The following is a 26422-nucleotide window of genomic DNA, read 5'->3' as shown; positions in this document are numbered from 1 at the left end:
AGATGAACATGCTGACATTTGAAGGTCAAACATGCTTCAACACTTCCAGTCTCTTACCCACAGGCACAGGCATCTTTATCATGCAAGCAGAAATTCTCTTTGGGTTACTTCTTTCATATGAAAGCTTACACTTGTGGTCGATGCTAAAAAAGACTGTAACAGGAGACATTTTGTGTTCAAATGTGGGGGTTTTATTTTCTTGTGGAGAATTTCTGCAGTGGAAGGTGTAAGTTGAGACTGGTTATATGTAATTCATAAGAACAAAGCATCCAATAACCATCTAGGAATTCCAGTTTTGACAAATCCATGTAGATATTAGATTCTCCTTGAAATTGAAAAAGCAAAATGTTTTTAGTATGCTTGTCATGGGATCAGTGGCAACAGAAACACAGAAACTTTCTTGTGCAGTTGCATTTGATCGGTGTTTTGATGTTTTTTTTTAAATAGAACTGTCCCAAATTCTCTCAGTTCTTACTTCTGATGCCTTTTTGTTTGTTTGTTTGTTTTGGGGTTTAAAAAAAGTGTGCTGCTTTTGAAGCTTTTCAAATTTGGACACATGGTTTGTCCACAGCCCTGAAAACTGAAAGCCAAGTAGACTACAACGAGCAGCCCTCCATCCAACCTGTCTTCCAAAAGAAGTGGAACAGTAGTATATTTTTTTGTAAGGAACTATTTTGACTGTATGTGTCTGGTTTTGCCTTCATTGGTTTCAAAATGAAGGAACATGTCAGCGGTGGGGAGTTACAAGGGGGAGGTGAAAAATCCAGTTCTGCAGAGCCGGATTTAAAACCAGTTTGGTTTTAAACTTCCTAGACTTGATCTGTTTATGCATAGATCATACTAGCATAATACTTAATAATACCCACAGCCTGCTTGTTAACAAAAATAAAGCTAATAGCTTTAATACTTCATTAGCTTGAAGAATTACTGCTGATTTACTGATTACAGTATAGTCTTTCCTCATGAGTGGTCTCGTCTGTATTAGTGAATGTATGAGCAGTTCTGCATTTTCCTTTTGCCGTGGATTTAAACTTTATTCAGACATTTTGAAATTCTTTACTGACCTCCGGGTTGAGAAATAATAGTAGAGTTTTTTAGTATGTTCAGAATCACATGGAGAATTTTCCTAATGATCACTAAGGGAACCTAAAGGGGAATTTGTTCCAGTTAAATATATTAGCCTGAAGTTACTACAAAGTACTTCAGTTTTAGTAGAACATATGCCTATACTTCAAAAAAAAATTACAGTTGTAATCTTTCTTCTTAACATGCTGAATTTTTGTTGTTGGTTTCCACCAAGGAATTTTTTGTATGTGCCTAAAAAAATGCAGAATTCACAGGTAAGAGTTTTGTCTCTTAGTTCTGTACTCAAGCTGATGTACTTAACCTGGCCATTAAAATTCTTCCTAGTTGTTCAGTTTGAAATGCTGAAAGATAGCAAAAACATGTGCTAGGGATAATAAATGAGGATCATGGTTATGGGAAATTCTTTACTTTTTGCATTAATGTTTGATCTTTAACTCCCAATGGCTTTGACAGTAAGTTCTTGATGTGTAAAATACTTAAATTACCCTATTTTTTTCTATTAGATCACTGCAACTAGGTCAACAGAAAATTGAATCGTAACAACTTGATATCAAAGTTAATTCTGGTAACACAAATTAATTTTGGCTCTGTAGTAATACCAGCTTCTACTTCTTTTTCCAGAAGGTACTTGGGTGAATACGTAAGCAGTGCCTGCTTCTAAGGAAGTCTGATCTTCCGTGCTTTGAAGGAGACTAGTTTTTATTTTAGTTTTTTCCTTAGCTGTTCTTCATTGAGCTGTTTTTATATATGATGAGTTTTCATACCTTTTTCTTATAGTTTAACCTACAATGCAATTTCTGAATATCTTGTCATTTTGTCAAGTCATTCTCTTATCCTCATGACTGTTCTTAATCTGTTAACAAGGTTATTACGATCAGCTCCCTTTCACTACAGCTGTTTAGAACCAGTCCACCCAACAGAGATTGCAGACCCTTTGGGAAAAAGACTGTCTTACCATTTTTATGATACTTAACACAGGAGCATCCTGCCCTGTGACTGAAAAGCCCATCTTTCACTTTACACTAATGATGAAAAATGATCAAAAGCATGCACATGAGTATACATCTGGGGCTGTTTCCTTTTACCTGTCTTCTGGGATTTGTTTATTCAGTCTCTACTAAATATGTGATAGGCGAACTCCTTCCCTCTATGTACCATGGACTTTTTGTATCTTTCTGGAAGTGAAATTCTTCATGAATATTCTTCATGAATATTTCCTTCTTACAGTGAAATCCCTTATAAGTTCTGTAATTGACCTCAAGTTTGGCTCCCTATGTACCAGGCAATTTTTGTTACTTCTGTTTCATAACCTGACTAAGCTTGAATTGAATTATTTAATTTTTCTTTAATCTGGGAAAAAATTAAGTCTTTTGGGCAGAGTTTCCATCTGATGGTGCCTGTACAGCTGTAGGGAGGCCAATAGCCATCTATCAATGCTTTGCTGGAGCAGAGTTGGAGGAATCATTAAGAGGCTGATGGGTCTGGGTTTGTCCTTTTGCTGCCTGTCCTCTTGCAGCTTGTCTCAGTTCAGCGAACATCAGTTGGCAAACAGTTCTGGTGAAAGGTGAGCCAAACCAACTAAATAAATAATCCCAAAATTGCCTTTTAGTAAGGGGAGTCTCAACACCCAGGTCTCTGATCTTGCTGATGGCATGGTCTCGGATCGGGTAACACTGGCAGGACACCAGCTGAGGAAGAGGAGAACATGGAGCCACCCTTTTTGGAGAGGAACATTGACTTGGATTTGTCTAAGCCAATCTAAAACGTTCACAGTATTCACAGTTTTTTGAAAACGCAAGCTCCCGTGCTCATCAGCAGCCTATGAAACATTGGCTACCCAGAGTGTTTTTTGCTAGTTGTCTTTGGTTTTATACTCTTAAATACTGGATTGACTTTGAAAATAGAAAACACAGTGTGAATCTCAGTCATCGTTGTATTGTTGTTTTAGGGCACTGCAGTGATAAATGTTTCTTTTCCTGTTTCAGATTTTCGGAAATAAAAAAGTCAAACTTCAGTCTAGTTATGATGTGAACTTCCCCTCCACATGCCCTTTTGCTCTGTTCTGTAAATCATAAATATTTTGGTATGTCACTTTGTTGTCAGATAGTGTGGGAAACAAGGTTTTTTAGATTAAAACTTGATTGAATCTTAATCTAACATTTTTTTCTGCAGTCTACCCAGAACCTTTTTGGTACTTTGTTTGTTCTCCTTTGTCAACTAACAAAGATCTCCCAAGTTAATTTGGCATATCATATAGTAGTAATACTGAAGTCTCATACGACTTTCCTTTTGTTAAACTCTCTAAAATGATAGGCAGCTGTAAAGTTTTATTTCAATTTTCAGTTATGTAACTGCCCTCATAATTTACAAAATGTTTCCTATGTCAAGGTGTTTCAAGAGTAACTTTTAAATTCTAATAAAAATCGAAGGTGTAATTTCAAGTTAAACTCTAATGCCATTTTTATTATGTATGAGCAATTGGCTGTGTACAATTACTGTTATCTGGTCTTTTACAATAGAATCAATTTACAGGAGGTTTTTGTACATTATCAGACATAAAGCTCTTAAGAAAAATGTGCTCTAAAATAGCATGTGCTCTGCTGAGGCCAGCTAGTTTTGTTAATGGTGTTGGAGAAGGAGGAGGATGCCTTTGCTGAGCCTCCCGAGTGCTCGAGGTGCCACCTCTTTCCCTTTGTGCCCCTCTCCTCTTTCAGTGATGTGGCTTGCATGATGTCTCTGAGGTTGCTTGCTGTGCAGAACTCCTGCTGTTGTCGGCTGCATACCCACAGGAAAATGTATGAATTTTGTGTTTTGACCTGTGCGCCACACCAGGAGATGTGGGCCACCTCATGCTCAAGCATTCTTCTTTGAAGTTGGTTATCAGTAGATGGTAACTTCTAGCATCACAGATGCCTAGAACTACTCTGTTGTTTGGATTTTTTTTTCATTTTTGGGGTTTTTTTTTAGTAGAATTTCCCATTATGCTGTCAAGATTTCTGTTTATCACATGATGACTGTAGCTGGGGATTAAATTGGGTAAAAAAGCACCTTTGTGGAAAAACCTGCTGAAGAACTCACGGATATTGCCTCTCATTTGACCAAACTTACTCTCTGACGTGCTGCTTAAAGCAAAGTGCATGTTTTGCTGAACTGGGATGTCAGTTCACTCGACCCTTTTCTATTACGTGGCAAGTTTAGATTTCCGAGTTCGAACGGCCTTACTGCAGGAAGCACTCAGGCACCTTCCCTGCTCCAGCAGACACATCTGAGAGGGGCCCGTGTTGAACCTCCCTCGCATGTGAGGCAGACGTAGTCTGAAGCTTTGCTGAGACAGTGGAGACCAAGCAATATATCTAATAAAACGAAGTTTTAAACATGACAGTCTGTACAAAATTCTTATCTGAATTATTAAATCCTGTTTAGGCAAAATTGTTCTTGTTAGTGATTTGACTTCAAAAGCAAGCAAGCAAGGAGGCACTTGCTGTCTTGTTTGGTCAGTCCTGGCCTGAGTATGTTACGAATTTACTGACAAGGTGTCTCCTCTGTTGGACTTTAAGAGGAGCATTGAGACAAGGTCGGCTTCCTAGGCAGTTAGATTAGAGACACTTGCATGGGAGGAGGCAGCACCACCAGCAGACGTTGAGCCGATGCACTCTTTTGTGTATGTTCTCCATTTTTAGTTGCCACTACAGCTAGTGAGCTATCTGGAATGCTGCCTTGCTGCTGACATCGGAGGAACTGCACAGAGTAACATCAGTTTTTTTATCTGCTGCTTCTAAAATTTTTGTTCCTGACCAATTACTAATCCGTTCTTTAAAGCTGTCTCCTTCCAGGTGTCATGTACAACTCTGTCCTAATGGAATTTGTGTTCTCCTGACCACTGCTCATGAAACAGTTTGGCTAGCTTACCATTCTGTCTGGGTGGGAACTCGTAAGATGTGCTTCAGCTCATATATTTATATGTACGTTGTCAAACATGTATGTAAGAATATATAATGTACTGACTTTGATTTCTTTAATATCATTCTTGTGTTGACTTACACACTTGGAAGAGATGCTTTGTCCTTAAATTTTTTTCAGTGGTGGTTCAGCTAGACACTTTTGACTAAGGGCAAAAATCTGCAAGGGATTTAATTTTTAAAAATAAGCTTTTATAGACCTTTCAGATGCATTACAAAATGTTCCATTCTAGTGGTTAGTCTTGATTTATTCAATTTAATTTGTTAATCCTTGCTGTAGGCCTACAGTGTGATATATTTACTGTTCTTTTTGAGTTTAATATCTTCCTTACTGTTGTTCATCTTACTCTAAAATCCATTTACTCTCAATCTTTTTTTAATCTGTTGACATGATACAAGATATTTGAATTAAGAAAATCTTCATTCTGATAGTGTGGATTAGACTTAGACACTAGGCAGTGTTTCTGAGCATAAAGTCTGTACAAATAACAAATACGATTTTGTGATGTTGCCCTCAGTATTCGCATGTAACATACTGTTTGTATGAATCCTTAAGGACAGGATTCAGTTCTCAGTAGAACGTGATCTTGCCTGTTAATCCTGACTTGGTTTCTGTCCACAATAACTCATATGTACAAGGAAGAGAAAATAAATAAAACAGGTTGGAATTAATCACTTGATAAAATATGACCATCCTCTACCAGCTCTTGGTAGCTCCTTCTGTGTTGACCAAGTTTAATTCTTGCAGTGAGAACTGGAGAGGAACAGTTTTGTCATAAAGTAGGAAATTTTTTTTATATAAAAACTACACTGATTTCTGGGTTATTGGGTGCTCTCATGGGAGAGTTAGTGACAATACCGAACTTTTTGCCTTTTAGTTAATCGGAGCAACTCAGCCCCCATTATTAGTAGTCATTACTTTCATAACTTGTCCTTCAAATGGCGCATTGAGAGTTGGTGAGCAGGATCCTGTACCCTTTCTCCTGTCAGTGTGTTCAATGTTAGAAGCCAGAAATTGCATTTTGTTGTTATTTTCTAGTGTCTGGAGCTGGTCCAGAAAATCCGTATACCTGGTAAGGCAGATGTTTTGTATAATCTAATATACTGTCTTCCTCATGAGCTAGCAGATGGCGGTATGAGAAACCTCTTCTGTGAGGAGGAGACTTCAGTGTGTGATACTGATAGCGTGCTTCTTTTTTTGTCTCTCTGTAAAGTTGACTCAGCCATCACCCTTGTTCGGGATAGGTAACAGAAAAACAAACTATTCAGTTACTCTGTATGACGACAGATTATGAAAAAGGTGCCTGTGAACTAGGCAAGGCACCACTTTCTTGGTGATACTAGAGTTTGCAACAACTCCAGAAACCCAGACAGTAGGCCACAGGAAGGTTACGGAATAATGATGTTTTGAAGGCCAGTGTGACGAAAGGAAGTCAAGGATTGTTGCAGCTTTGTTTTTGTTTCCTAGTGTATGGGGAGGTGGGGAAGTCTTAAGGGATGGATAGAATCATAGAGTCACTCATGTTGGAAGAGACCTCTGGAGCTCTCTGGTCTAATCTGCTGAGCAAAGCAGGGCTAGTACTGAATTTTGACCAGCTGCTCAGGGCTTTGTCTGGTCTGATCTTGAAAACCTCCAAGAACAGGAGAGTCTACAACCTCTCTTGACAGCTTTTTCCCTATGCTTGATTATCTTTATGATGTATTTTTTTCTTTTATCTAGTAAGAACCTCTTCTGTTTCAGACTGTGGCTGCTGTCTCTTGCTGCAGTGTGCTGCTGTGAAGCAGCTCACTCTGCATCTTGATGATGTCTCCATAGGTTTGTGCAGGTGGCTATTAGCTCCGCTGAAGTCATTCCTTCTCCAGGATGAACAAGCCCTAGTCCCTTAGTCTCTCTTCGTAGGCTAAGTTCTCCAGCCCCTTTGACCATCATGGTGGCCCTCTGCTGAATTCATTCCAGTTCATCAGTATCTTTCGTGTACTGAGATGCCCCAAACCAGACACAGTACTATAGATGCAATCTAATGACTGCCAAGTAAAAGGGGTTAATCACCTCCCTCAATATATTGTACGTGCTTCTGTTTGTACAGCCCAGGACACCACTGGCCATCTTTGCTGTCAGGACACACCGCTGGCTTGTGCTCAGCTTGCTGGTGGCCCCAGCTGAGCTGTTTTTGCAGAGCTGGACCCTAGTTTGCCTGTCTCCAGCCTGTATCATTCCCAGGGGTAGGGCTTGGCATTTCTCCCTATTGAATTTTATGATGTTCCTGTCAGCTCACTCCTCCAGCCTGTCTAGCGCCCTCTGAATGGCGGCTCTGCCTGCAAGTGTGTGGACTGCTCCTCTCCAGTTTGAGTCATCTACAGATTTTGAGGGTATGTTCTTGTCTTCTCTTTTATATCATTGATAGATACGTTAAACAAATCAAGTGCCAAAATGAAGCCCTGAGGTATTCTATTCATTAATTCCTTCCAGGTGGAGTACAACCATGAGCCACTACCCATTGAGCTTGACAGCGCAGTCAGTTTTCCACCCAACTAGTAGTCCTTCCACCTAAACTGTAATATCCCAACGTGCATACAAAGACATTGTGGGAGGGAGATGATGTTGAATTCCTTGCTAAAATTAAGGTAGATAGTATCTGTTGCTTTCTTCTTAGTCACCGATCTTGCCATTTCATCCTAGAAGGCAAGTCAGGTTGATCAAGCATGATTTACCTTTGTTAAATCTGTTCTGGCTATTGCAAATCATCATCATTTCTATGTCCCCAGAAATGGCTTTCAAAAGGACACTTGATCCATAATTTACCTGGAAACGTGAAGTGAGGGAGACTGGCTTGTAATTCCCCATAGCATCTTGGAATGTGGTTGCAGCTTCTGCCTTTCTGCAGACATCAGGAACCTCCCCCACGCTCTGCAATCTCTCAAAGATATGTAAATCAGTAAGGTTTTGCTTTGAACCTTGTATCAGAATCTGGTTTATAAATCAAACAACTTGAAGCTTCTGACCATGAAGACTTTCTTTGGAGAACCAGTATATGTTAGCTGTAGGCAAGATTCAGGGAGTTCTCTATTGCCCTAATGCTTAAAAACATGGGTTACTAGATGTTCAGAACTGGCCTTACATGAAGAAATGACGGTGTTTATCAGTTGTCTGTTGCTTATAATTAGTGCTTTATTTCTAAAAAGTGGTGCTTGATGAATGCAGAATGTAATGTTGTGTTTAGCCTACCCGACTGCTTATCCTTCCTCTTCCTTGAATTACCATGCATGAGTCGGCTCTTCTCTTTCTCCTAAGCTGTCCCATCCCAGCTGCCTTGTATCTGAGCTGCCAGGCTGCACTACCATCCTTCTTGCAGGAGGTGTAAAGGCTTTGCTCTGCTTAGAGCGGAACCACATTTTGTGAGGTAGTTGTTAATCTGGTTACCTGTGAAGTTTGCAAAGCCTGAAAGTGGTTCCTTATTTTCCCACATGGCTGGTGATACAGGAAAGTCTTTCACCCACAGGCGGTAACAATTTGAGTGGCAGTTTGGTCTCGGCAAATAGGATATTCAGGGCTCAGCAGTGTTATGGCAGGCGATTGCTTAGGTGGTTAATAATCAGTAAGGTATTTCTGCTAAGCCGATCTTCAGCTACTGCTTATGGAGTTATTTATTCACTCATCAGAGCCTTTGCACAAGATGGTGTTGCAGAAACAATTACTGCCTGAACTTGATTTCGTAGTGATTTCTGTTCTTTGCCAGGAGAGAGAGCGCAAGCAATAGCTGAATTAAGTTACTGCTGAAATAAAAAGAATCCAAATTTTTATAAAGTTGTGCTGAATTGTTTCCAAGCATCCTATCTTTGTGCCATCTTACCGTTTGATTGGCATCTTCAGCAAGTCACTGGTACGGTTACATAGGGTATTAATGAATTAATTAATCCAATTACTTCTTACTGTATGCTGTTTCCATTTCAGAGCCATTTTCCAAGTACATCTTACGTAATGAAGTGCATTAAGTGTCACTTCAGCCAGGAGGGAGGCACGAAATTTTAAACTGCTTGGATATTACGCTTGCAGATCTTGCTGCAAAACGTGTCTTCTGCCTGCTGGGAGAGAGGGAGCAGAAACAGTAACAACCAATGTGCAGCTTGTCGTGCATCAGAACATGATGTTAATAGCTGGAGTATTAAAATTCGTGCATTTGGTAGCATTTATGAAGCTTAATTTGTTTTGAAATTCAGCTATATTATAGCTTGTAAAAACCCGAAAGCAGCGGGGAGAAAAATAAGATTCACAAAGATACAATTCCTTAAGATTTTGAGTGTATCCACTTTTGAGAAATATCATTTATCTACTTTATCTAAACTATTTAACATACAGATTGAAAACAGTTAACACCAAACAAGAGGGATTTCTCTTTATTTATCATCTAACTAGTGCTGACTGGTGTTTGTTGATGAGGAAACTCCATTATGGTGGAAGAGAGAGCCCTGAAGAGGTCCAGCACTCACACCTGAAACTCAAAAGCTCCTGTAAATTTTTAGTAGTACTTTGTCTGAGGAAGGTTATGTGGTGATCCTGTATCATAAAATGAAGAGGTCACACCTCCTCCGCTTTTCCTTACTCTTCTTCTTTCCGTGTTCTGATTGACAAATACACACCCTGGCACACGTCTCCAGCTCTCTTCATGAATTCAGGGCATGGGAGAGGCAGGCAGTTCCCCTGCCAGTGGCAGGGGCAGGAGGTGGAGGACCAGTTGATGGGAAATGGGACCGAGTGGTATCCAGGGCAGCTCTACTGGTTTCTGTCATCTGCCATGGGAACCAAGGGCACTTGATCTGCCCTGTGCTGGCTTTCCACGAGCAACTTTTCCCTCAGTTTGCTCTTTTGGTGTTTGTTTGGTGCTTGACTCATGCCATGCTCTACTATTGAAGGTCTCACCTGGCAGTAATGTGAGCAGAACTGTAAAGGCATCAGAGATGCATAATTGGGAGAGGACATAAGTACATGAGTACAAGGACTAAAGGAAATCTGAGAAAAGTCGGAAGACTACAAGGCAGGAGGCAATTAATATTTCCAGATGCACATGAAAAAATCAAAACATACTTTAAAAAGTATCTGAAAATTACGAAAAGAATGTATTTCAGCAAAATAATTCTCCCCACCTGAGGCTTTTTCTTAGTATCCCTGAATTTTTGCATTAACAATATCTGAACAATGGGCTGATGACTCCAATATAAAGACTGTTTTGGCTCTGTACCAACAACCTTTTTCTGTCCTGAATGAAATAGGTCCTTTCTTGAGGTAATAGGTGGTTCTTTACCAAGAACACGTGCAGCACCCATGTCTATAACAAGGCCATGGTGGCATTCCCGTTTCCTCCTTTTGAGCCTTTCTGGGTTAGTGAGTCCAGATAGTGTTGGTTTTTTGACCTCTGGTGAAGAGGTTCTTGGGAAAAGTGCCTCCTTAGGAAGAAAACCTTTGTTTCAACCAGTTCCCCAAGTACTTTTTGGTGTCCATGGCCATATACTTCGTATTTTACCCAGTTGACTCAGCAGCTAATGACTTTGAGGTCCTGGGACATGCTTAATGATAGCTTTTATTAGCTAAGCACTGTGAAAAGAAGTGGATGTGGAGAACAAAAGGCCTTTGGTGGATTTAAACACTGGGTGATAGAGAATTGCTCTGTATTACAGCATTGTCACAAAAAGGAGCACGGGACCGGGGGAACTGAGCAACCTGGTCTTAGTGGAAGGTGTCTCTGCCCATGGCAGAGGGGTTGGAACTGGATTATCTTTAAGGACCCTTCCAACCCAAACCATTGCATGATTCTATGATTCTGTGAATCTTACCTTGCGAAAAGAAGCATTCCCAAATACTTGGCGTCTTTTCTGCTGTACCACTCTGGTAATAGGAAGACCTCAGCATACAAGGTGGGATTCAGAAATCTTTTGATTTTCTCTCCCTTTTGTTTCCCATTCCTTGCACCCCTATACCCGACATCACTCTAAGGACTTCACAGGTATGTATGCACTTCTGTGTGGAAGAAAAAGAACTCAACTCTTTTAAAGGAGAGGAAATATTTATGAAGAAAACATTTCAGATTTTGTTTTCCATAACAACTTTTGGGGGTACGGCTGGTCAAGATGCTCTCATCTCTTATCCTTTGCACTTCCTTACCAGATTGGGGTGGTCAGTACTCAGAGGAGCAACGTTTCTGTGTTTCTTTTACTGCAGCTTGCTGTAAAAAGCTACACGGGAACAGGATGCTTTTCAAACAGCATGGCAGCTGGCATGTAATGGCAGGCGTATAACTGCATCTTCCAGGCAGTACCGTGTGAAAAACCTGAGTGCACATAACTTTTTTTGTGGCGTAAAAATGCTGTTATCTTTGAAGGCACCACTGTCCTATTTCCCTCTTGATTTTTTTCTCCTTACTTGACAAAATCTTATTAAATCTTCACAAAATGGCCTCATTAAGCCTTTCACATTTCAAATCCGTTCCTTAGAGTTTTCTCATGCTCTTTTTCAGGATTATTCCTTTCTGTGAGTTTCACCAACTGTGTTCAGTTGATGAAGCAATTTCCAATAAATTCTTCAGTTATTCTGTCCTCCCATTTGAGGAACCCAGTAGTTCCCTCTGTTACGCTATATGCAGAATCAAGTAGTCTATTCTAACTTGACTTGGCTTCCACCACCTTCCATCTTTTCATTCCCTGCTCTTTTTATAGCACTGTGGAAGATCTGTTACAGCTAACCATATTGCTATCAGCTTAAGTTGGTACTGGGAATCCCCCCAAAACCACCTCCCTGCTCCAAAAAAAAACACCAGATGACCCTGCAGCAAGCACCCACAGCTGGCATCCTTCACTTTATAATCTTTTTTTTTTTTCCATTCTGAACAGCTAGACTTCAGTCCCCAGTGCATTCACCCACCCTCCAGAGCAGTTGACCATGTCCTGTTACAGATTTATCAAACAGGACTACTGCAATGACAAAATGAAAAGTAAAAAGCGGATCTGAAAAGTCTGTTGAGGCTGCAGAGAAAAGAGGGGAAGGAAGCAGTAAGCAATTCAGCACTGTGTAGGAGGAGGAAAAAAGATTTTTGCTTGGGCAGGATCACGTAGGAGCTCTGTGACTGAAGCAGGACGGAGTCAAGCTATTCAGAATGACATCTCTAGGCTTTATTATTCCTGCTGTTTCCTAACTCACCGTTTCCAAGAAATTAGGCAGGATTATATAATTGGGAGGGAGGGAGCTGTGTCTGCAACAAATACTCTCTCATTTGTGGCACAAGCTCTGCAGATGTAATCAGTACACTGAGGAAATGGAAGGGGGGGCAACTCAGTCCTGAAATTTCTCAGCTTCCTGAGTTGACTTTGCAGCCTGCTGTTGGGGCTGTTTCTCGGTAAGTCGCGTTTGAGAGGCAGCGTTTTGATTTGTGGTGCAGGGCAAGAAAGTTTGCTAGTGCGAGCGGTTGGTGCCTAGAGAAAGCAAACGGAAGGAGAAGCCCTTCAGACAGCCTTTTTGGGGTGACACTTGCTGCTGGTCACACTGATAACGAGTTCTGGGAAGGTCTTTTCGACTGTGGGCCTTTTAGGAAGATGGGGCAGGAGGAGGAATCCCAACATGTGACATGTCCATTACCCCAACATCATAGGTTATTAGCACAGTTACGTTATATTGCATTAATGAGCGAGAGAGGAACAGAAGAGGCATCTTACTGTACTCCCAGCAAGATTTTTCCTTGAAGATAGGGAGAGGAGCGGAAAAAAGGAGAGAAGTAGATGAACTTAATGCGTCAATGAACCGTTGAGGTGCTGCAGACTTTAAGGAATGTTTATATGCTTTGTCTATAAAGATGCCAGAGCATGTGACAATGTGTATTTGAATCTTCTTGCATGTAAACAGATGTATCCATTATTGGGATAATGCATCAAATCTGAATGATGCTTGCGTTCTGTCTGGAAAGTGAGATAATTTTATCAGAAAACGCAGTCAGGCAAAAAAGTACCCAAGTGAGCAGAAATTCCATTTATATCTATGATCAAAGAGCTGCAGAGGAAGGAGGAAGAAGGTTTGAGAATAATCTTTTTTTATGTGTAGTATCTTACGAAAGTGAAGATATAATAAACACCGTGAATTACTTACAGGTATGGTTCCTGGTATCTAGTTCATTATTTCATCTGAACAAATGTGCTTTGATGGATTGTGCCTAAAGGATTTTAGCCCTTTGACTCCAGAGTTTTGTGTAAGGTATTTGGACTTTGCAAAAATTGAGGTAGAACAGATGATAGATATATCAAGACTGGGACTCTTCGTTGTGTTACTTACATGAATATTTAGACGTCAGTGAGTTCATTACAGTACGTTTTCTTTTACCTTGATCTTGTGTCCCTGGTATGGTCATATATGGTGTGCCATCAGTGTTTGTGAACAATACGTTAATTGTCCTGGTTTTTCAAAATTGGGAGAGCGTCAGGGTGCTAAGCTGTAGTACAGCTAGAATTACCAGTCAGTTTTTAGTCTAACAGAAGAGCTTTACTCATCTGAAATTGTTGCCTTCTGTAGTCTAATAAACGGATAAATGTGAAGGTGATTTACTTGAGAGTTGTTGCATCAGGGTGTATTTGTTGCTATGTGTGGTAAATAACAGAACAATGAAACACTTTTCAGTGGGTGTGCTCTCCACCTTTTCAAGTTTGTTTTAAAGCAGGAATGCAGAAGCATTCAAGGACTTCTTTGAAGCAGAAGAAACACTAAAGCAATAGATGCTTGCTTTGATGCCATGAGAATGCCTTGTTGGAGAATCACTGACCTTACTTTTAGATGCTTAAAACATAGTGGGTGGCTTTTCTCAAAAAATAGTAATAGGAAAAAGCTACACTTACAAGAAATAACTTCTCAGAACTTTATGAAGACGAAAGGGGTGATACAGAGATGTGTTAATGGGGTCAGTGTTGATTTTGGCCGAGCCTCTAGAAGACTGAAGAGCTGCAGCTCTTCCCACCTTATGCCCCAGAGATGACTGCATAGGTTGTGCTGTCACTGAAGAGCTCCTGCTCTTCAAATTTGGGTCTGTGTTGCTGTCCATCTGCCGTGTCGTGGGTTTCTTACTGAAATTCATACCATAGGTTACAGATAGATAAAATGGTGGAGTAGGGACAGTTTTCTTACAGAGCTGTTTTTGGAGCAGTTTTATGGGCAGGAGTTAAGCCTGTTACTCATCAGAAAAGCACAGATGGCCCAAGCTGCTGGGACACAGGCGTCGTGTTTTATGAGCACCACCTTGCCTTCCTCTTGACTGGTGAATGTGTTTTAGGAAGAGGTGTCTAACTTTGGCGTTTGGGATGGGGTTGAGGGAGCTGGTTTCGAGCTTTTAAGGCCGGCAGGGTGTGTGGTGCAGCACCGGGCTCCCCGTCAGAGCCCTTGCATGCAAGCTCCTTCACAGCCTGCCCTTTGCTAGCGACTGCCCGGGGGGTTCAGCATTGTTCAACACTGCTCTTGATGCTTGCAGGTTACTGGGGGAGGAGATATGGTAGGGTGGTATTTGATACCCAGCTGGATACTGATTTTAATATCAGTAGTCCTTTGTAGGTAATGGTGTAGGTAGAAATTATTTTTTACATAGTCTTTTACATCCTTCCTAAACACTGCCACTTTTTAACTTCCATTTAAAATTAAATTCAAAATTGGAAAAATCTACAAAGCCTTTGTTTGCTACAGCTTGTTAAAATCCTTTAAACTAGACTGAAGATACTTAACAGTCTGGCCAAAGGTGATTTGTGCCCGAGTTCAGAGAGCCATGCCATTGGCTGGGGCAGGAGTCCCTCCCCAGGGGCTGGGCATGGCAGCAAACCTTCCTTCAAACCAGGTTTGACAGGCGCAGCCTCACTCTCTTCTTCTGTTGATATGGAGTCTAAAATCTTGAAGTACGCCGTGACTGGTTCAGCATGTTGCTGGATAATTGTGCTTACTAACTCATTCTGCTGAAAAATGAAATGTGTTTTTAAAGCATCTAGCTGCTTTGCATCTTCTCTGCTGTTCTGGACTTAGGAAGAAAAGGAAAAGCGTTTTCAGTAAAGTGTTGTTTCTCTGCCCATCGATTGATGCCAGTGTGTTTGGCTTGCACTCTGATGCAGATTGCAGGTAACCTATCAACTTACAAATAAGAGAAAGCATCATGCATGAAGACTTCATATAAACATCACCCTTAATAACTGCACCCAGAGTTACATGGCTGCTTAAATAAATGTATGTTTAATGGAACATGTAATAAATAAACGTGCCTGGGTAGGCTCAAGAGCTAGCAGAGGTGTTACAGGGCACTGAGCTGTTGTGCCTGGGGAGCAGGGCAGAGCAAAGTCCCACAGCAGTGGGTCGAGGAAGGGCTCAGGGTCGCTCAGCTCCTTGCTGTGCTGTGCCGAGGGCGTGCTGGCTCGGGATAATCTATGCAAAGTCACAGAGAAGAGACAACGTTTCTCTGAATGTTCTCAAATACGTATGGCGCAAGCACTTGAGCTTGTAAATTCATTTTAGCAAGGCCTTGTTCTCCTCAGTGACATGGAAAATGAAGCCTTGAATCCTAGAGCCTCAGTATGTGTGCTGCCTCCTCATGCAAAATTTAGTACAGGCTTTCTTTGAAAGTACTCATCTGAACAAAATTTGAACATGCTTATTTTTTGGTTGAGATCCTAACCATCTGCAGCCATCTGCTAGCAGGTGTTTGGTTTTGTGACGGGTTTTGGTTTATTACCTTTATCATCTTATGTGCTCTCTTTTTGTGCAATGTTGGATGGATTCTTATGTCGCATCTGTTCTGTGCAGATAAATGCAGTGGATGGAAAATCTGCTGATCAGGACTGTGTCTCACCCAGGGTATAGTATTTTTGTTTTGAATTACTTTGCCCTGATATCATATCTGCCATTTAAACACATAGGGCAGTTGTCTTCTTACAAGTGTGCCCGCTTGCTGAGCCTTTTTCTTCCTAAGAAGATTTAAAAGAATATGTTCAGATGCCTTCACTGTAATCCTAATTCTTTTATTAGCGTTTGAGTCTTAATGCTCTTCTCAGTCTTTGCTGGGTTGAAAAATGAAGTTTCTGAACCAGAACTTCTGGTCTTAACAGCACAGAATCTGTTCGTGTTCCAAGAGTATTTTTCAGAGAATAAGATGTGTTCGAGCAAAGTAGGATTATTTAATAGTGAAATGTGGCATCATAATCTTGGGCAAAACTGGTTTTGAAAAATGTGAACAGGTACACCAGGATGGGGCAATATGAGGAAGTCTGCTACAAACGTAATGGAGAATTGGGCATCAGGAAAGGGATTACTGACACTAGGAAAATAAATGAGATTTGTAAAATGAAATTACGATGTGACTTACTACGTTGACATGGTCTGTGTTCCAGTGATGCGCAGACAGTGGATACAGCAACTTAAATGTTGCTGTTAAAAGACATAGATTTGAGTTATGAACAAGCAACTCATTTTCAAAAGGGCGAGCAGCAGCTTGTTGGCCTTCAGCTAAATGAATCATAGGCACGGGGTGGGTTTTTCTAACATGGTAACATTATCTCTGCCCAGAATTCCCCCTCAGGGCTGTTTTCTTCAGACAGGTCAGAAACGTGCAAGCCAGAGGGATCTGGTTTTGTCCAGCCCTTCCCTGCAAGAGTGAGTAAGCAGCTACTGGAAAACAAGTAGCTGTTACACTTGTGTGTTGAATCACTTGAGTGATTTATGAGCTCCCCAAAAGACAAATTGCACCATCGTGGTTCATTATTAAAGTACCAAAATGCAAGAGGCGCTGAAGAAGACAGAAGGGCACTTTTGTTTAATGTCTTTATCAATGATCCAGACGAAAGGATTGAGTGCACTCTCAGTAAGTTTACAGACAACACCAAGTTGTACAGGAGTGTTGACCTGCTTGAGGGTAGGAAGGTTCTTCAGAGGGATCTGAACAGGCTGGATCAATGGGCTGAGGCCAATTGTATGAGGTTCAACAAGGCCAAGTGCTGGGACCTGCAGTTGGGTCACAACAACCCCATGCAACACTACAGGCTTGGGGAAGAGTGGCTGGAAAGCTGCCCAGTGGAAAAGTACCTGGGGGTGGTGGTTGACAGCTGGCTGAATATGACACAGGTGGCCAAGAAGACCACTAGTGTCCTGGCTGATATCAGAAACTTTTAGGCCAGCAGGACTAGGGTAGTGATCGTCTCCCTGTACTCGGCACTGGTGAGGCTGCACCTCTAATACTGTGTTCAGTTTTGGGCCCCTCGCTGCAAGAGAGACATTGAGGTGCTGGAGTCTGTCCAAAGAAGGGCAACGAAGCTGGTGAAGGGACTAGAGCACAAGTCTTATAAGAAGCAGCTGAAGGGACTGGGGTTGTTTAGCCTGGAGAAAAGGAGGCTCAGGGGGGGTCTTATCCCTCTCTACAGCTAACTGAAAGGAGGTTGTAACGAGGTGAGTGTTGGTCTCTTCTCCCAAGTAACAAGCAATGGAACAAGAGGAGACGGCCTCAAGTTGTGCTGAGGGAGGTTTAGATTGGTGTTGTGGGTTAGGCTGAGTCCGGCAACCCAACCCACGCAGCTCTACCAGTCCAGTAAAATAGAGAGGAGAGAAAAGTGTAATAAAAGAGCTGAGGATCGAGACAGGAACAGAGGAGCACCCACCAACCACGGTCCCAGGCAAAAGAGGCTTTTTCTTAATGCAAAACTATTTATTAACAGCTACCTACAAAAGAGAAAAGCACACAAAAACGGTTACTTGAGAGAATAACAAGAAAACAAGGCCAGGTCTTAAAAACAACACCACTCCCCGCCCTTTGCTGCTTCTTTCTGGCTCTACCTCCTCCCCCAGCGGCGCAGGGGGGCAGGGAATGGGGGAGTGCAGGTCAGTTCATTCCATGTTGTTACTGCCGCTTCTCTTAAAGGAAAAGGAGTCCTTACACCATTGTCCCTTGCTCCAGTGGATCCCCTACTCACGGCGAAAGCGTGAATCCTACCCGCTGGGGGGCAAATCCTTACCCCATCGGATTTGCCCCAAGTGCGGGCTTTACCAGTCCTGGGCTTTTAAGGAGCTGTAGCCACTCGCTCTGGCGTGGGTCATCAACAAACTTTAAATGTGCTCCGGCGTGGGTCGTCATACCGACATTAAATGCGTCTCCGTACAGACTCTGAATGCATAAATGCGTAAATGTGAAATGCGTAAATGTGTCTCTACCTGTGCCCATGATTCACAATAGTCTCAGGCTCAGGCATCTCTTCCCGACGTAAATAGGGCAATTCGCAGAGGCGCCGATTGGCTCAAGCCCCGAGGGGGACGGGAGTCCGGTCTGATGGGCAGCTTCTGCCACCTGGACCTCCTTCCCCACTTCAAACCATAACAATTGGATATTGGGCAAAATTTCTTCACCAAAAGGGTTGTCATTCATTGGAACAGGCTGTCCAGGGAAGTGGTTGAGTCACATCCCTGGAGGTGTTTAAAAGACGTGTAGATGTGGCACTTAGAGACTAGGTTTAGTGGTGAAGTTGGCAGTGTTAGGTTGACCGTTGGACTCGATGATCTTAAAGGTCTTTTCCAACCTAAATTATTCTGTGATTCTAAAATACAAGAAAAAGTGATAAATGTCAGCCTGACAGAGGCAATGCCAGTGGTGGTAATAATACCAGCGCTTCATGGTGTGGATTCGGTACAAATTTTGCAAGCCCATCTGTCCATGGCACGTTCATGGTTTAGCCGTGGCTTGCCCCTGGCCTGGGAGGCAGGGTAAGGTCCTGGTAGGGACAAGGGGCCAGCACGGGGCCAGCAAGGCTTTTAAGGTAGTGCTGCTGCCTGGGGAAATGCTTGTCTGACTTGAGCCTCGCAGGCAAGGCGTTGAGGACAGCCCGGTGCTGGGCAAGTCGGTGTGTTGCTGTATTGGAAGGAAGAATAATCTGGGAGTTGAATTACATGTTGCGATCCCACTGCCTGAGAGTGGAAATTACAACCAGGGCTGGGCTGGGATGCTGCATCAGTCAAAAAAATGTACTGATGTACAACTAAGTCATGGCTTGTACTGGCAAACAGAAGTAGTATTACAGTCTTCTGTTATTTTTAAAGCCCATACACATTGACCCTCTCTCTAAGGAGGCACAGTATTGCTCTCCCTTCGCATGTGCTTGTTTCCCCTGTGTAGTCTGTGGGTTACTTGTTCAAAAAAGCAGAGAATCCCTAAAGTCTTGTAATTCAGCAGCATTGAAATTTAAATGTGTGCTGGAGTCGTACAGGTAGAATCTTGTTCTCAAGTCAAAAGTGATTGAAGTGCTTCTTTCTGATGGACTTGTGTTTCTATTAGACTAGCCCAGGCAAAATAAATGTTACGGTTGTCAAATGAACTCAGTTTAGCTCATCAAACTGCTACTTGAACATTAATTATTTTTAACAAAAACAAACAAACAAAAAAGAACAAAATTTCAAAGCTTTGCATTTAAACTTCAGTAATTACAATAAAGAAATGAACGAAAAGAGTTTCCAGGGCATGAGCAGCTCTATGTATGCCTAAATAGTAAGAATTAAATATTATTTGTAATGAAAAATTGAATTGAAGGCAATAGGAATCACATGCAAAGTGATTACTATTGCCCAGATTTTCACAACCCTAAATAATTTATTATAATTCTGTATAATGAAGGACCATTACATTAGACAACCACCCTTCTCCCCAGCTCCTTCTTTCCTTCTGAAAACCACAGGGGAGTTTGTTCCAATGAGTTGTTTGTTTCCATGAAACTCAGCAATTGGTTGCAAAATGAAGCCTTACTTGAAATGAGAATTTGGGTTACCAGGAGGATACTCTTAGCTTATTTTCAAGGAATCTGATTTTATAAGAGATGCACATTTTGTGTATAAAAGTAAAATGTAACATCATACTTTCAATTATATGAAAATGTCCAGTATTTCTTTAGTGTATTGAGATGAGTTGGTTGATATAATGAGACTTAAAAAAATATTATTTTTTAAAAAAATTAATTACACACTCACACATACTGTTACCGATACTGCAGCCCAGGCTGTGTTCCCTAGAACTTTAGACCTATAGCTTTCCATCTTACTTTTGGTGGCTGTAGCTCCAGGGGTACATCAGTAATCGCTACTTTGGCTGAAATGATGTAGGCTTGTTTTTTTCAGCAGTGCAGTGTACCATTAATTGTCTTCTAAATTCGTGCAGACAATATTCTGATGATGTGACAGAGTGTTAAGGTGAATGGAATAGCTTCATACAGGGGTTATCAGAAGTCAGATACATGTCACAGGGTTGTACGCATTATTATCTGCATAGCTTGTGAAATCAGATCTAGTTTGCTGGAGTAAGATGCACTCCAGGACCGTATTTTTTTTTTCCCCAGTTTTATAGAAATCTTTGCAATAAACACTGCTCTGAATGTTTTGCATGCTTGAATAGAAAAGTAAAACTGCAGTTCTGTATGAAGTCGTATGTCCTAGGAGAGTGAAGTCAACAGACTCGGAGACTCTTCAGCAAAACACCCATGTGTTTGCTTGGTGCTGAGGTACTTGGCTAAATTGAAGCATTAGCAATTCCTTATGTTCTGAGTGACTGTTGGTGTGTGGCAGGATGGTCCCATACAAAGACAAGTATAGCTAAAATCAAGGTGCAGATTTCTTCAAATTTCAGTGCAAGATTTGGGTGCGATACCACTGGGAGCAGAGACTTTGTTAACAGAAGTTGCAGATTTTATGTTTTGGGTTACTGGAGAGTGTTTTAACTCATTGCTTTTGCAAGTTTATTTTGGACTCTTCTAGAAGGCATTTTTGTTAATAATTTGCAGGCATTAGAATACATCATTGAAGGATAAAGATAACAAAATCGTTTTTTTCATAGTAAACTAACTGCCTGGCTTTGAAAAGCTTCAAATAAAAAGCACTGCAATATAGCAAAGAAATTAATGTGAAATACACATCTTGGTGATTAGCAAAGGTATATACATCAATTTGCTGAAACCTGCCTTCCCCCAATCCATTGGATATAGATGATTTTTTTTAAACTGACTTTTTAATTGTAAGCCTCAAGGGCCACTTCATCAGCTTCCCTGAGACAACCCTCTATGGAACAATAAACTTGTAGTCATCTCATTTTGATTAATTAACCTGTTATTACATCCGTGCAGCCATTGGGCCACCTTGGTTATTTCATTTAACACACACAGGCTGTAGTTTTTTGGAGGTTACAGACAAATGTGCTTCAGGGAGCTGATGATTTATACCAGCTGAGTCATGTGCTTTCACAATCCAGTGTCTGTTCAGTATGTCGACTTCTTGAAAGTACTCTATAATTTTTCCTTTTAAAAAAAATATTAGGGGGGGTTGGGGGCTTATTTAATTGCAATGCCAGAATTGCAGAGATTTTAGTGTAATAAATCATGTTGCTTATCAGCTGAGTTTCTTCTTATTTGTTAGTACTGAAGCCGTGAACATTGTTTATTTCATTAGCATGTAAATTTTTGTCTTGCTGCTGAAAACAGCACAATGTCTTTGGTCAGTTATCTCTTTGGTAAAGAGCCTTTTTTCCCCACTTTAATCTGACCGAGATACTCAGGTGATCCATGAATCATCTTGTTCCCTGGCTGATAAGCTCCAGTTGCTCATCAACCTTCTGGGCTAAGCTGAATTCTTCTGGCTGATGAAATGAGGCTGCATCAACAAAAATAACTTAAGTGGATTGTGTTGCTGTTAGTACTGTAATTCAGCAGAAGTACTCTCAAATTATTTGAAACAATGCATTGGTGTCAGATTTGTGTTGTGTAGAAAAACTAAGTGTTTCAAAACACTTCAAACCTTCTCCCTAGCACTGTGCAGATGGGAAATGTAATTGTCCCTCCCCATCCTTGCACTCCTCTTCCAGGAGCTGAATCCACAAACTCCTGACTTCATGTTGCACCACACACGTCTTTATGGATCCTGCAAGTTTCACACTGGGTATATGGAAGTTAGTGTATTAAACGAAAGTTTTCGTGATACAATACGTGTCTGAGATGCACCGTTCAGAAACGGTTTCTTTTTCTGCAAACAAAGCCTGCCACTCTTTCATGAAAGCTGCCCTGTGCCTAGCTAAAGGTTTAAAAGGATGAAGTACTGGAAGCAAAAATAACAGTTTTGTTTTTCTTTTTGTTTTTCTTTCAGTGGGCGAGTTTGTGAGTGATGCCCTTCTGGTACCTGACAAGTGCAAGTTCCTTCACCAGGAAAGGATGGATGTGTGTGAAACTCACCTACACTGGCATACTGTTGCTAAAGAGGTACGTTCATCTCTCAAAGTTTCCTGCCTTCCTTCTTTAGAGCTGTATCACTCTTCTGAAGACGAGTTTAAATATAGCAGTGACACGGAAAGCAAAAAGCAATACCCACAAATGTTTGAGTGAATGGCTTTTTGTTCTGCTTTATGAGTTAGGAAATAGGAATCACTCTGCTGAGCACATTAGAGTCCACTTTTGGATGCCTAATGTTGACCTTTGAACATTGACCCTGTTTCATAGCACTATTTTTTTCCCCACATCCACTCCCAAACCCACTGTGTTTTCTGTCTCCTCTGGCTTACTGCGTTAGCGCTGCTCTGGAGCTAAAGATTGATCACTAATGCCTAGTTGTCCTCTGTATGGATATTGGTATGACATCTTCTTCACAAGAGCTCAAACAGGCCTCAAAGAATTCAACATAAAAGGGTAGGAGAGCTGATAAGAGATTTCACAGTCAAGCACAGAGTTTTTACAATTTACTGGCACTTTCCTGAAAACAGAAATAAACCTAATGTTGTAATTGCTAACACGTTTTGGACAATTTTGTCCTTATGTAGAGAGGTTGTAGGAATAAAAACTGGGACGAGCTTCAGTAAAGCTTCTGGCTGCTGTGTTGTTTGGAATCTCTTAGTTTGTATGTTATCCCACCTTCTGGAGATGAAAATTGAAATGTACTTAGCAGCTTTTCAGATTTTCTGTTCTTGCTTGAGTCATACTGTTGCCCCTCAAACGAAACATTTGAAGCACCAACCTACATGCAGGCAAATTCTAGTCCATTCTAAGTATTCGCAAACTGGGAACATCATCACTGTGCACCAGTGAAGTGTTTTTCTTTTTTCACCTCTCCTACATTGCCATATCTTTCTGTTCTACCTCACTCTATCTTTAAGGTATAATTATGCACAACTGACTGTTTTCCAAACAGGGCTAGAGGGTACTGTATTGGCAGAGGTATCAGACCAGTTGCAGTGTATTTCCAGTATGTCAGATATTTTAAACATTAACCTGTCTTGCAATGAACTCTTTGATAGCATTAATGCATCGGGATCAGGGTTAATACATCAAATTATTATTCTGCCTTCAAATTTTCTGTTTACAAGGCAGAGCTTGTGAGGTTTTTAGGCAAGAGGATATGGAGTTGTCAGGTTTTTAGGCAAGAGGATATGGAGTTGGCAGGTATATGGGAGGGAGACATGTCTTTCTATACTGGCAATGACTAAAGGGCAGGGAAAGGGAGAGCTTGTTGCTTACAATGGTCATGTGGACACAGATATGGAGCTACCCACAGCGCAGGTAGTGGATGCACACGTGACCACTCTAAATTTGTGTTTCAAAATTCACAGATCATGCAGTTTACCAGCTTCAACCTCCTAAGGCAACACGCAGCCCCTTACATTTTCTTGAGGTCTATGATGTTTTTTTCCAGCTTTCTCCATGACAATATTGTTGCTGTTTTCTTTCTATTTTCTGTAGTCCTGTAGTGAGAAGAGTATGAATCTGCATGACTACGGCATGCTGCTGCCCTGTGGAATTGACAAGTTTCGTGGTGTGGAGTTTGTTTGCTGCCCATTAGCAGAGGAAAGTGACAATCTTGATTCAGCTGATGCTGAAGATGATGATTCAGATGTCTGGTGGGGAGGTGCAGATGCAGACTATGCAGATGGAAGGTAAGAGTGACTTTCTGCCCTTCAACTTGTTATTATCATCTTACTAAAGATGCCAAAAATCTGTCTGAAAGACCTCAGTGTGGAAGAGTCACCGCTCCTTATAAGTGAACTTGCAGCTACAATGGTTGAAAACATTGATGTTCTACTCATTTGTTTTTGATTTTCTACAGAAAAGCTTATTGTTAATGTAGTTACTGCACTTTTTGTGCTTTCATCTTTTCTTCTATGAAAAGTATTGCTGTGTTGATACCAAAAATGCTTGAATATGTACATTTTGACAACTAAATGGTAAATCCTGTACTCTTAAGATGCTTCCTGTGCCATCTGGGGTACTGCAGCAGATACTCAGCCAACATAACCGTTGGAGGTTTTGAAATGTATTCATTCATAATAGGCATTAGCGATGTGCCATTATTACTCCAAGAATATTTTTCTGCTGAGAATTACTTTCTAAATGTGATCTAAAATAAAATCTGTTTTAATATCTGGAATTTGACAGATTCATTAATACACTGCTGTTAAGATGGAGTGTGTAGGTTTCCTTTGCAAGACAGCAGTGGATGAGAAAAATTACCGTGCTTGTCTTTACCCTTTAATATCCCCTGTGCCTGTAGGCTAATTTTAAGCCAAACATGGGTTACAACTGTGTTGTAACTCAGTGAACTGGTGCTGTCACAGCCTTTTCTCACCACTCTTGAGCACGTTAGCAGTTGTGAGAACAGAGTACAATCTTGCGTCCTTGCAACTGAATTCAAACAACTCTCTAGGGTGGCTTTCTTCGTAAAACTAAGATCTATGTTCAGATTCTGCTTGTGCTCCCTAGGCTTCCGTTACTTCATGCTGTGCTAATGCAGTGTTTCTACTTTATCACTGATGGTATTACATCTTTTACAAATAACATACGAAATCCAAAACTTGAGGCAGATTACAGGTGGTTTCAAGGAGAACCCTGAAAATAAATGGAGACCGAATGAAGTTAATAATGCAGAAAGTTAATAGTTCTAAATTGCATTATGTCTGGGATTTTTCATAATCCAAATGGAAACAAGTTCAGGAACAGTGTAGAGATGAAGGACAGAGATTGAATTGCTGTAATTTGGTGCAAAGAGATGGCATGGAAAAATTGGCATGGATGGAAAAATTAGAAGCCATCTCGTGGTGGGCATCTAAATCTTTCCTGACAAAGTATTAGTAAGTGTTGCAGGGAAGAGTTCTTTGTGAATAATGGAATAAATTTAATTAAAATAAGTATTGCCCTATTGTAATTTCCAGTTTTCTCTCATAAATGGGAGTGAATGGTCAGGGCTCTTTGATGCAAGAAACCTGCATCAAGCAACATTGCCTCTTTTGCCTTGAGACCTTGAGGCTTTATTCTGACTTGTACTTCCAACAGCTGTCAAAGTGTCACAATTTATAATGCTTTCAGTGGGACTTGTAAACCAGTCTTTGGACTGTTGCTGTGTCACTTCTCTATTTCATTTAGATTTGATTGGAGTATGTTCTCTTAGAATAAGAAATGAGTGCAAACATTGTTCTAATTGAGACAAATTTGCTTTTTTTTCATCATATGTATACTTATACACACAAGATAGATACTTAGATCTATCTTAATACCCATTACCTGTTTCATCTGTATTTCTTATATTTATTATATATCCCTATATATAAAATACATAGATACAAAACTCTTATTTTGTATATCCGATCAAAGATTCCTAAAATATTTTAAATAAAAGAGCTCACAAGGGTGTATATAGAGTAGTTTTGTTTGTAAGACAGATATCCCATTTATTTCTGTCTTTTTCATGTTTTTCACTGAACATTTAATTTACCGTTCTAGTCCATTTTGTTTCTCATAAAGCAGTTTTATATCTGAAGAGATGAGTTTAAGAATAACTTCATAAATTTTGTATCCTTTAGGAATAGGAGCTGTAATTGCATTTGGATCCATTTCTGAAGTTCCAAGCAAATACCAATTTTTTTTTTTCCCTCCTCTCCCATAGAAGTGCATGCAAAAGGAGATTGAAAGGATCGTTGTAGTTAAACTGCAGATGAAGAGCCAAGCAATTTGTAGTTCTTTTACACTGTCTCACTCATGTTTCTTGCTGCCCCTTCAGCTTCCCAACTGCATTTAAACTGTGTGTACTGGAGCCAGAAATACTCTTGAAATTTAGTTATATATATATAATCTAAAAAAAATGTACTCATTCGACATGCAGCAGTAGGTGGTAGTTAAAATTTTGTGTGTGGGTGTATCCATACATATATAAGCATACATTTCTGTGTATGTAAATATGTATGTACCTTAGTCCTAAGCTGACTGTGAGGAGAAAGGAGGTGAAATGTCGGGAGACACTTTCCTAATGCTGAATTGTCTACCACAGGTTTCTGGTAGGAATTCTGCAGCATTCCTGTTGCAGCAGTTACTGGGTTGACTTTTTTTTT

The 26422-nt window shown here is 40.7% G+C and overlaps 1 protein-coding gene across 1 annotated transcript in view; it reads left to right on the top strand.

Annotated features, from left to right (window-relative positions):
- APP (amyloid beta precursor protein) overlaps positions 1–26422 on the top strand; it is a 189946-nt gene that overhangs the window by 46913 nt on the left and 116611 nt on the right. The window contains 2 exon segments of the mRNA XM_086631552.1: positions 22201–22313; positions 23784–23977. Coding sequence (XP_086487678.1) covers positions 22201–22313; positions 23784–23977 — 307 coding nt within the window.

This window comes from Tauraco erythrolophus, chromosome 1, assembly GCF_009769465.1.
Source record: "Tauraco erythrolophus isolate bTauEry1 chromosome 1, bTauEry1.pri, whole genome shotgun sequence".
NCBI lineage: Eukaryota > Metazoa > Chordata > Aves > Musophagiformes > Musophagidae > Tauraco > Tauraco erythrolophus.
The sequence above is the reverse complement of the archived record's forward strand: the minus strand, read 5'-3'. Positions and strand labels throughout refer to the sequence as shown.